Source organism: Sturnus vulgaris, unplaced genomic scaffold (assembly GCF_052056855.1).
Source record: "Sturnus vulgaris isolate bStuVul1 unplaced genomic scaffold, bStuVul1.hap1 Scaffold_198, whole genome shotgun sequence".
Classification (NCBI taxonomy): domain Eukaryota; kingdom Metazoa; phylum Chordata; class Aves; order Passeriformes; family Sturnidae; genus Sturnus; species Sturnus vulgaris.
This window is the reverse complement of record NW_028276185.1, coordinates 8,322,477-8,333,645: the sequence shown is the minus strand read 5'-3', so window position 1 is coordinate 8,333,645 and position 11,169 is coordinate 8,322,477. Positions and strand designations below refer to the sequence as shown.

General features: G+C 53.1%; 1 protein-coding gene across 2 annotated transcripts; it reads left to right on the top strand.

Moving 5' to 3' along the window:
- Positions 1 to 254: 254 nt before the first annotated feature.
- On the top strand, positions 255 to 6,281 carry LOC148217955 (class I histocompatibility antigen, F10 alpha chain-like). 2 transcript variants are annotated; one of them, XM_088158355.1, is made up of 8 exons: positions 255 to 398; positions 2,041 to 2,304; positions 2,568 to 2,840; positions 3,958 to 4,230; positions 4,323 to 4,427; positions 4,524 to 4,559; positions 4,679 to 4,710; positions 5,818 to 6,281. In XM_088158355.1, exons 1-7 carry the CDS (start codon positions 323 to 325, stop codon positions 4,702 to 4,704), a joined length of 1,053 nt encoding a protein of 350 aa, XP_088014481.1. In that variant the 5' UTR covers positions 255 to 322; the 3' UTR covers positions 4,705 to 4,710; positions 5,818 to 6,281. The 2 variants fall into 2 exon arrangements, with proteins under 2 accessions (XP_088014481.1, XP_088014480.1); XM_088158354.1 differs by having other exon boundaries at positions 5,804 to 6,281.
- Positions 6,282 to 11,169: the final 4,888 nt, after the last annotated feature.

The window sequence follows — 11,169 nt, the reverse complement described above, 5'->3', positions numbered from 1 at the left end:
AGGATCCGAAACGGCTTACCCGGCATTTTCTTAAGGGGGTTCCAGGTGGTTCTCAGAGGGCTCCGGGGGATCGCAGCGGGGATCCAGAGGGATCCAGAGGAATTCTGTGGAATTCCGACGTCCCCTCCCCCACCGCGCTCCCTCGGTTTCTTTCGTTTCCTCGTCCAAACCTGAGAGACTGAGATCTACCCGGCGACCGATGACGTCACTGAGACATCGAACCACCATTGGTGGACAGGAAATATCGGCGCCAATGGCGTGGCCGGCGGCGGCTCTGGGGGCGGGGCCAGTGCTGGGGACGGGCCCGCAGCGGAGCAGCGCGATGGCTCCAGCGCTGGGTCTGGGGCTGCTCTTGGGGCTCCTGGGGCTCCTCTGGGATCCGGGGGACGCGACGAAAGGTGAGCGGGACCCCTGAAATCGCGACCACTCTGTACACCCTCCCACCGGTATCCCCATTTTGGGTCCTGTGACCCCCCCATCCCATTCCCCAGCGCCAGAACCCCCTGTACCCCCTCATCTGGCACCGGGACCCCGCTGAAACTCCATTGCTGAGGATCAGGAACCCTTTGAACCCCGAATCGCGGACCGGGAACCCCCCTGAACTTCCCATATCGGGCACCGCGACCCCCCAAACCTTCATTCCCGGGTACGGGAAACCCCTCCATAGCCCATTTTGGGTCCTGTGACCCCCCACAAGCCCTTCCTCGGCGCTAGGATCCCCTGTACCCCCATTTCTGGGCACGGGGACTCCGTTGAGCACCAATTTCCGGCCACCGGGACCCCCCTGTAGTCCCTTATCTGGCACCGGGACCACCCTGAACCCCCATTCCTGGGCACCCCTGAATCTCCATTTCCGGCCTTGGGACCCCCCTGCTCCTCCTTTTCCGGCATCCCGCTTTTCCCAGACCCCATTCCCGCTCTTTTCCTTGACCTTTGGACCCCCCGGATCTCCCAGCTTTCCGTGTCCTCCCCGTTTTCCACTCCCGCCGCTTCCCGAAACGGAGTCCAAGAGGTCCCCGGCGTCCCAGGGGTCTCAGGGGGGTCGCAGCGGGGATCCAATGGGATCCAGATGAACTCCCTGGAATTCCCCCTTTCCCGCATCCCCTCCCCCACCGCTCTCCCTCGGTCTCTTTCCCGTCTCCCAGCCTGCGCCTCCGGGATCCGCTCGCCTCTCCCATCCCCAGACCCCCCCTTTCCCGTGACCCAGGGACCCCCTGAACCCCCATTCCTGCCTTTCCCAGCTCCCAGACCCCGCTTTCCCGCAACACCCGGGACCCCTGGACCACTTTCCTGGGCACAGGGACATCCTGGATCCCCGATCCCTCCTCTCCCAGTCCCTTCCTTGACCTTGGACCCTTCCAAGGCTCTCTACATTCCGCTTCCTGCCCCCCCAGTCTCTGCGTCCCCTCAGTTTTCCACGCCCTGCTTGTCCTGTGGTAGGTCCCAGGGAGTCGGGGGGGGCCCTGGGGGGTCGTGGAGGGTCCCGGGGGGATTCTGGGCTCTGGGCACCCCCTGAATTTTTAATCCTGAGCACTGGTGCCCCCTGCCTTTCCTTATCCAATCCCCCCTGCACCCCCTTTCCCATCCATCCTGCCTTTCCTATTTCCAGACTCCCCCTTTCCTTGACCCTGAGACCCCCTGGACATTGATTCCTACTTTTCTCCGCCCCCCAGGCCTCCTTTCCCTCTGCATCAAGGACCCCTGAGCTCCCCATTCCAGCTGTCCCAGGTCTCCCCACCTTGTGACCCCTTTTTCCTTGGCTGGGGACCCCTGGACCCCCTTTCCTGGGCACAGGGATCTCCTGCAACCCCCATCCCATCTCTCCTAAACTTTGTATCCCCCTTTCCTGGGCACAGGGATACCCTGGAACCCCATCCCACCTCTCCCAGTTCTTGTATCTCCCTTTCCTTGGCACAGGGAGTCCCCTGAGCCCCCATTGCTGGACACTGGGGCCCCATGCACCCCATTCCCGGCTCTCCCAGTTCCTCTTTCATTAATCCATGACCCCCTCAACCCCCCCAAATCTCCGTGTCCCTCCAGTTCTCCACTCCCTGCGCTTCCTGTCTGTGGGGGTGTCGGAGCCCAGCCCGGGGATCCCCCAGTTCATGTCCATGGGGTACCTGGATGGGATCCCCTTCACACGCTATGACAGCGAGCGGGGCCGGATGGAGCCACTGACACAGTGGATGAAGGATGGAGCCGATCCGGAATATTGGGATAGCCAGACCGAGTTCTATGAGAGGGGCCAGCACGTGACTGCTGGGAACCTGGAGACACTGCAGGACCGATACAACCAGAGCAGGGGTGAGTGGGGGGATCTGTGAGGCTGGGATGAGATTTATGGGATTTGGCTGTGGATTCACAGGGTGCCAAAGGGGCTGAGATGGGGATACATCCATTAAGCTGGTATGGGATATCTTGTGATCCATGGGTTGGGATGTGGATCCATGGGGCTGGGATGAGGCTCTGTGGGTCTCCATCAGACTCTGGGGCTCCATAGGGTTGGAATGGGGCTCTGTGGGGATAGGAGACAATTCCATGGGTCTCTGTGGGTACAATCCCTGCAGGTCTCCACACATTGTTGCGAGTTACCGGCTGTGATCTCTTGTCCGACGGGAGCGTCCGGGGATCCTACCGGAGTGGCTACGATGGGCAAGATTTCATCTCCTTTGACCTGGGATCTGGGAGATTTGTGACGGCCAACAGCGCTGCTGAGGTCACCAGGAGGTACTGGGAACATGAAAATTATGCTAAGAGTTTGACGAATACCCTGGAGCACGAATGTCCAGAATGGCTGCAGAAATACGTCGGATATGGGCAGAAGGAGCTGGACCACAAAGGTGGGAGCAGAATTCCTGTGGGAATGTGGGATTTGGGAATGGAGAACTTGGGAACATGGTAATTCCTGTGAGAATTCCATGTGCAGATCTTGCCCCCGTTCTATTCTAGTGGGAATTGCATGGGCAGGTCTCACCCCCGTCCCATTCGCATGGAATTCCATGGGCAGGTCTCATCCTCATCCCATTCCCATAGAATTCTGACACAGTTCCCCTTTGCCCACTCAAGCTAGGGTCGCCCTGCTAGCTCCAAGACGAGCCTGTGCCGAGAGTGGCCTTTTCCCAGGATCCTGGGAACCCGAGATAAAGGTAGAGCTCCAAGCTCTTGCTGCGATGATACCGGTCCAAGGGAAGGAAAAGAGCGCAGGAGAGTCCTTTTGTAATTCCAGGATAGGATTTATTGGAGAGGGATAGAGAACCAACCACGGTCACGGAGGAGGAACCACAGAAGGCAGGGAACACAGACTTGCAGCAACTTAAATAGGGGCCCTCCCCCATGGGAGGGTACAATACAGCAACCAACCGCTACAGCTTAGGGGTGTAACATAAGGCGGGACTAAGTTTACATACAACCAATAGAGGGAAACATAGGCGGAGACTATAATGCAACATCGAATCATGTACCAAGAAGGGGATGACTGATACAGAATATGCTGGAAAGATAGGAGGGGCCAAGGGGGATTGACAGCCATGTGGGTTGGGGCTAGGGTGACGAGCAGGGAAGAATCTGGAATATAGGAGGGGTTCGGGGATGATGGACATGGGTAGAGGCAGGAAGGGGAGAATCCAAAACATATCAAACTAGGGGTGTAACATAGGAGTGAACCATTGTAGAACTAAGTACAAACCAATTAACACAATATAAAACCAGGCACTATGACAATTCCATGGGCAGGTCTCACCCCCATCACGTTCCCATTGAATTCCATTGGCAGATCTCTCCCTCATCCCATTCTAAGGGGAATTCCATGGGCAGATCTCGCCCCCATCCCATTCCAGTGGGAATTCCAGGGGCAGATCTCACCCCCATCCCATTCCCATGGAATTCCATGGTTAGATCTTACCCCCATCCCATTCCCATGGAATTCCATGGATGTCTCTTACCATTATCCCATTCCAGAGCCCCCTGATGTCCATGTGTCTGGAAAAGAGGAACACAGGACGCTGATCTTGTCCTGCCACGCGTACGGATTCTACCCCAGCTCCATCGCAGTCAACTGGATGAAGGGGGATGAAATCTGGGATCAGGAGACGGAGTGGGGCGGGATCGTTCCCAACAGTGACGGCACCTTCCACACCTGGGCCAGGATTGAGGCGCGGCCGGAGGAGCGGGAGCAGTACCGGTGCTGGGTGGAGCATCCCGGAATGTTGGAGCCTGGGATCTACGCTTGGGGTGAGGCTGGGAATGTGGAATGTGGGAATTGGGAATTTGGAATGCCCAAATGGGGATCCCCCTCCCCCTGCTCACCATCCCTCGTTTCCCAGAGCCGACAGCTGGCAGGAATCTCACTGTGGTGGTCTCTGTGTCCGTCGCTGCCATCATCATCCTCATTGTCCTCATTGGATTCGTTGTCTGGAAGCGCCAATCCGGTAACATAGGATGGGGGTCGGGAAGGGGCACGGATCCACCCGGCACTGTTCTGGGAATCCTGTGCCACCAACGCTGATCCCACTGTTTCTCCACAGGGAGGAGGGACAGGAATGAATACAGCATGGCAGCCCGTGAGTACCAGTGGTGGATCCAGCTCTGGATCCCCTCTGTGCAGATCCCAGGATGGATGCTGGGGTTAATCCTGGTGTGTGATCCGTGCTAGAATCTCATGGATCTTCTCTTTCTGCAGGAAATGATGTGGGAACAACGGCTTGACCACAGGTATGGAGCGGGATGAGGGTGGGATTCCAGAGAGGGATCAGGGCAGGATTGGACTGATTGGGATCAGGGAGGGATTCTGGATCAGAGTAGGGGTCCAGAACAGGATCAGATGGAATTGTGGAGTGGGATCACAGCTGGATTCTGGAGCGGGATCAGGTGGGATGGATGGGGCAGGATTGGTGCAGGGTGGATGGGGCAGGATTTGTGTGAGATGGATGGGGCAGGATTGGTTGGAATTCCAGAGAGGGATTGGGACAGGATGGGTGGGGCGGGATTACGTGGAGTGGATGGAACAGGATTGGTGTGGGATGGATGAAGTGGGATCAGGGAGGTGTTCCAGAGCAGGATCAGTTGGATGGATGGAGCAAGTTTGAGGCAGGATCAGGTGGAATTCCGGAGCAGCTCTCACTCTCCATGGGCTCCAGCCAGGTCCATCCTGTGGGATGGGGACAGGGACAGGGTGACACCGTGACCCTCTCTCATCCCGGCAGGAATCACTGCCTGAGCAGTCCCCAGAGCTGGATCCAGCCCCTTCCTGTGGTAGTCGATTTGGCTGAGATGGACTGGGATTTAGCCCAAATTCCCTATAAAGAAAGCACAAATTTAAGACCTTGGGAGGCAGGCTGTTAAAAAGCAAGGCCTTAGACATTAGGTCTGGTCCCTGCCCTGCAGATGCAGAGGCTTTAGCCTAAAACCATGGGATTTGTAAGGACATGTCAGGCATGCCTAGGCACGTCCCTAATTCTCATTTGTCTTTGGACCTTTGCCCTCGGGTATCCCTGTGTATATCCCTCCCCCTGGTCTTTGGATGCAGCCTCTCAGATCACATGTTCACACATGGATTAAAAGGATATCACAGGCACACCATCATTCCCATCCCACTTATTATTATTATTATTATTATTATTATTATTATTATTATTATTATTATTATTATTACTAGCCACGCTGTAACCCAGTCAGGCTGGTGAAGTTGTCACAAAGGGAAAAACCCCATTGCATTACAACAGGCAGCCATATCAGATTCCACATGTTCCAGGTTAAATTCACATGAAGGGGAAACTGGATTTACAGAGATATCTAATGGCTTTAGGTTCCACGTTGCAGAAGCTCCAGAATTACATCCTGCTATCCAGACCCATAGGACTGGACACACCTGCACATCCCTTCCAGCCTGGACACTGGGTCTATGTGAAGTGGTGGGACAGTGATCATCTGCAAGCCAAGTGGAGAGGACCATTCCAAGTCCTGCTGACCACCCTCACCTCAGTCAAAGCTGCTGGCAAAGGACCTTGGATTCACTGCTCCAGAGTTAAGAAGGGTTCTGCTCCTGAAACAACTGAAAATACAGAGACTGATGCAGATAAAAATATGTTTTAAATTATTCCTCTTCTGTGCCTAAAGAACTGTTTGTAATAATCAGGATTCGTCTTTGCATGATAGCCAACTGTGCAAGACATTACTACTGTTAGATATTTACTGTTATATATTTATATATTATTAGATATTTATCTGTTGTTAGATGTTTACTGTTGTTTGATATTTATCTATTAGATATTTATTTACTGTTAGATATTTACTGTTGTTACATATTTATCTATTTATTGGGGGTTAGGTTTCTTTTCTTTTGTTCCTTCTTACCTATAGAATTTTTCCCATGAATTGCTAGAAAATTCTAACTGCAGCTACTTGTTGGTGCTTTAGAAAACAAAAGGTTGGCCTGGCCCAGGTAAAAAGGAGGGCGGGGGTGGGCAGCTACTCAAGGCTTTGGGTTTGGAAGACACGTTTGGAGCTGCTCTTGCTCAAGGAGAGGAAGTCCCCATGACCCAGCACAGAGCTGCTGCTCCTTCTCCTCTGGGGTGAGCCTCTGCTCGTAAGAGCAGCCACTGACCTAAGGCCTTATTAACCCCTTCCTCACTAAAAGAGGCACCGATCACCCTCTGCTCACACCCAGCTGCCGCTGCCCGCTGCTCCTTCAGCGCTGCTCTGAGTTTCTCTGCGCTGAAGCCCCGCCCTGCCCTGCCCTGCTGGGACGTCCTGCAGTTCCAACTCCTGCCGAAAAACTCTCTGATACATCTCGTCCACCAGCCCAACATCTTTTGTTCATTCCTGCTGTTCTAGATTAGTGCTCTTCAGAGTCCTGCAGGGGCACTGGGATTGACTGCCCCAGGGCTTTGAGAAGCAAATCCTCTCCTCCATCCTTTCCCATCTCGGCCAGAAATGCTGTCACAGGCTCCCTGGTTCTGTTTGTTATTAATTCCATAGTTGTTGTTTTCTTGCCTTGTTATACATACCAGTAAGAAACTGTTATTCCTATCTCATATCTTCGATTAAAACCCCCTTAGTTTCAAAATTATAATAATTCAGAGGGAGGGGTTTACATTCTCCAGTCCGAGGGAGAGTCCTGCCTTCCCTAGCAAACACATGTCTTTCAAACTGAAAGAAATTTTGGTGCCCAACATTCTCTGCGGAGAACTTTGTTTGTCTTTCCAGGCCAATGGCGGCTCGGGCCCGGGCCCGTTCCAGGGCTGTTCCTCATCTCCGCCTTTGCCCTCCCACAGCCCGGGGGGCCCTGAGAGCGCGGGCCGAGGCTGGGCCGTGTGCAGAGCCCGGCCCTCGCTGCCATTGGCTGATTGTGCCAATGTCACTCCTGGTTCTCGCGCGCTGATTGGGCAGAGCGGGGACAAGCCCCGCCCATTAGGCGGGGTGCAGCAAAGGCGCCATTGTCGGACAGTTTGTGTGGGCCCGGCAGCGGCGGCAGCTGCCCAAGTCCGGTGAAGCCGCGGTGGAGCTCGGAGGCGGCCCCAGCGCAGGTGGGAGCCGCGCTCGGTTGTGCGGGGGCTCGGGGCTCGCTGCGGGCCGAGGGGGCGGCAGGGGGCTCTGGCGGGTTGGTTGTGCCGGTGCCGGCCCGTGTTGGCGCTGGGCTGAGGGCGCTGCGGGAGCGGCTGCCCGCGGTCTCCTTCCCGCTGGGGCCTCGGCAGGAGCCGGTGCCGGAGCAGCGCTGGCTCGTCCCGGTTGCTGTGGGTGGCACAGAGGTGTCTGCCCTGTGGCCGGGGCTGTGAGGGAAAATTCCCGTGGCCAGAGGTTTGTGTGCATAAAGGAGACAGAGGAGTCCTGTAAAAGTGACTTTATTGATGAACAAAGGGAGAGGCCATGCGGTATTTGCCATGCGGTCTCTCCAGTTGTTGTAGTACGCAGTCTCCTTTTTATTCTCATTTTCCCGGCTGCATTCCCCCTCTCCCTTTCGCCACCGACTGAGGTACTTTGAAGGCTCAGACTTCCCGATCCGACTACTGCATGTCCTCGTTAATATGTACCTCTCCTTTTGTATAACATCCGATATTCATGGCTTTGTTAAGTGTTTCTCCTTCTCGAAGGTCAGGCACTGAGCAGGATCTTGGCTGAGCAGCTGTCTCTGGAAATTACTAACAGTTTCTGAAAACGATGGTTTCTCCCATTACTTCCTTTTATACAAATCCCTGGCCCTATCTCCAGGCATATTCATCTTACTCTACTCAAATCCTCTTCTTATTTTCTCAGTAATTATCTTTACTGACTTTAATGTCCATTGGCTTAGTCTCTTTTCCTGGATCCTCTTTGGTTTGGGATTATTCTCAGTGACCTCACTGCCTGTCCTTTTGTAGCTGTTTCTGGATCAGGAGGCCTGGCTGCCACCTGCATCCCCTTGCTCACCTGCTGAATGAGCTGCACTCAGCAAGGTGTCGTGCATGGTAAAAAGAAGAGTTGCTGCAGCACATCAGAGGAGGAACTGCATTCGTTTAATCCATGGCGCCCCAAAAACTTGTCTAATTCTCATCCTTTCTACATTTCTACCAGAATATGAGCTACTTTCTACTTTCATTTGTTATCTATTTCACCAGTTTTCCGTTATTATCTGTTTGCAAATAGCAGTTTGAATAATCTAATTTTCCACAAATGTCGCCTTCATCTTTGGCGTGGTTTGGTTGTCATGAAGGTCAGGAGCTGGGTCTGCCTGCTTCATTATTATTTCGAGGACATCTTGTCATCTAGTCCTGTAGTTCGAATGATAAATGGGTATTTTCCCCAGCAGTGTTAATCTGCGTTTCTAAAGCTCTTCTGACTGCCTGGAACCAAAGGTTCTCTTCCAGAGCAGACATTGTGTGACTCACATGTGGCCCCCCACAATCTGCTTTTTACTTGATATCTTTAGTGTTAGAGAGTCAAGGCATTACTTGATTCTGGGCAGGATGTGCAACAGAAATCATTTCATCCACACATAAGTGCCCGGGTGTGCAGAGAAAATCATTCCATGACACGTGAGTTTTACTGGATTTTTCCTGAACTTTATACAGTCTTAAACCCTTTGGAATTCGTTGATTTAGTGTTCATTGCTTCTAAGTTGGATAGTTCTTAATATTTGGTATCCTATTGGCCCCGTATTACTTTTCCTCTGATGTTAATTAGATCCACATTCCTGGATTTCCTTCTCAGCCTTTTCCAGACCAGGTGCCTCCATGTATGCCGGGGGCAGTGTCTGGGGTGGGTGTTCCTTGATATTTGCTGATGTTTCCTTGATGTTTGGTAGCCTTGTGGGAATCTTTTGGGCTATTCCCAGTCTGTTGAGATGTTAAACTCACGTTCATTTAGTGTAACATCCCTTTAAAAACACACTTAATAATTCCTTTCTCCAAGACAAATGCAAGTCAAGCCTGCCTAGAGAAATAATTCTGAAAACATTTTTCAACTTGGTGTATTTTCCGACCATGGAATCCCCGGCAGCCCAGTGTGTGAGTGTAACTGAGGGGCAGAGTGGAATTGTGCCGTTGTCTTCCCCAGCAGCTGTGGCAGTGCAGGCACAGAAAGCAGCGAAGCTCCAGCAGTGGCAGCAAGGATTGGCCCCAGTGTGTGGAGATGCCAAAGGAGGGTGCCCAGGCAGAGGATTTCAGCAGAGGATCTGTGGGCAGGCCCAGGGGCTTGGCCCGATGTGGAGCCCTGGCTGCTGCTGCGTTGCCTTCAGTGCAGGGTCAGTGGTGCCCTCCCATGCTGCTCCTGCAGCCGGGAATTCCAAATCTCCGGGGCTTGAGAGCCCCTGAGCCCAGGGTGAGGGGTCCCCCCGTGTTGAGCTGTGCTGGCGGCTGTTTCTGTGCTCAGGGACTCTTGGAATGGGCCACGGCACTTGGCCACCAGTGGTGCTTCTTTGCACTCCTTAGGCAGGTGGATGCTGTGAACAGCAAAGTGCCAAGGCAGGCTCTGTGCCAGCCCAGCTTCCTGTGGCAGAGATTTCACAAGAGACAGGATTCTGGCCACAGACTGCTTGAAATATACATCCCTTATCTCCACCCTGCACTAGGTGGAGAATTACCAGGGCAATGAATTGCAAAGATCAATTCCAAGGGAGATAATTGAATATCTGCCCTGGGTCTGGCTCTTATTCTTGCCCAAGCCAATGGCAAAAGCTGTATCCATTGCATCTTGGTTTCTATCACCAGCTTCCAAAGGAGTTTGTTTATTTCCCCATTCCTTCTTTCTACCTGCCCTGAGCTCTTGGGGTGCAAGGGCTTGTGGAGGTCCCATTGTATTCCTAAAGCAGCCATAACGCCCTGAAGGGTCTTTGCTGTAAAATGAGTTCCCCATCTGAGAGTCTGTTTTTTCCACAATTCTTTATCTTGGAGTTGTTTTAGAAATACCTTAATAAACGATCCAGTGGTTGCTGAAGAGTGTCACAGTGTTAGCTGGTTTACACTGGGCAGTGAATTTGGCCTCTGCTAAGAGAAGTGGCCTGGCCTAACAGCAGGCCCCCAGAGAACAGAGATAGGCTGGAACTCATTGGGTTACATCCTTGTCTGTCTTCAATTCTGTCCTAAGCTGCAGGGGCTATTGGTCAGAGGGCTGAGCAGCCTAAACTTGGAACCAATCACAGGCGCTTACCTGGGAACATTAAGAAAGATATTTAAGAAGAAGTCAGAAAAATAAAGAGGACTTTTTCATAAGGATCAGAGAGTGCTGTGTTTTCTGTCTCAAGTACAGCAGCAGTCGACTCAACAGAAGAAGTCAGAATTGCGTTTGCCATCCTGTTAGCTGCCATGCTGTCACCAGCAGATATTTGAGCCTTCCTGCTCAGGGCATTTCAGTGCCAGGCTCTTCCAAGCACACCCAGCTCTGCCGGTTGAGCTGACCATGCAGGGGTAACCTGAGCTTGGTCTAATTCCCTTTCCTTCATCAGAGCGTGTCTTGGAGCTCTTTTCCCTTCTCCTGCCCTTGAAGACTCATCCATAAACACATTTTGTCCCTCAGGCCAGGGAATTTCCCCTAAATCTCTCCCAGCCTGGCTCTGGAGCTCTGTCACTTGAATGCAGTCATGGGTTTGTTCCCAGCCCCCTGTGCAGGCTGTTCAAACAGGAGCCTGGGTTAAACCCTTGCCCTGTCCTCAATTCTAAATCCTCCTGTGCCACTGAACAAGTTTCATTCTGTAATCAC

Bases quoted from the DNA above. Each gene is read 5' to 3' on its own strand.
- LOC148217955 (XM_088158355.1), top strand. From the start codon at position 323: ATGGCTCCAGCGCTGGGTCTGGGGCTGCTCTTGGGGCTCCTGGGGCTC. The intron at 399-2,040 runs GTGAGCGGGACC...GTGTCCCTCCAG, and splicing joins TCCGGGGGACGCGACGAAAG to TTCTCCACTCCCTGCGCTTC. The intron at 4,560-4,678 runs GTGAGTACCAGT...CTCTTTCTGCAG, and splicing joins TGAATACAGCATGGCAGCCC to GAAATGATGTGGGAACAACG.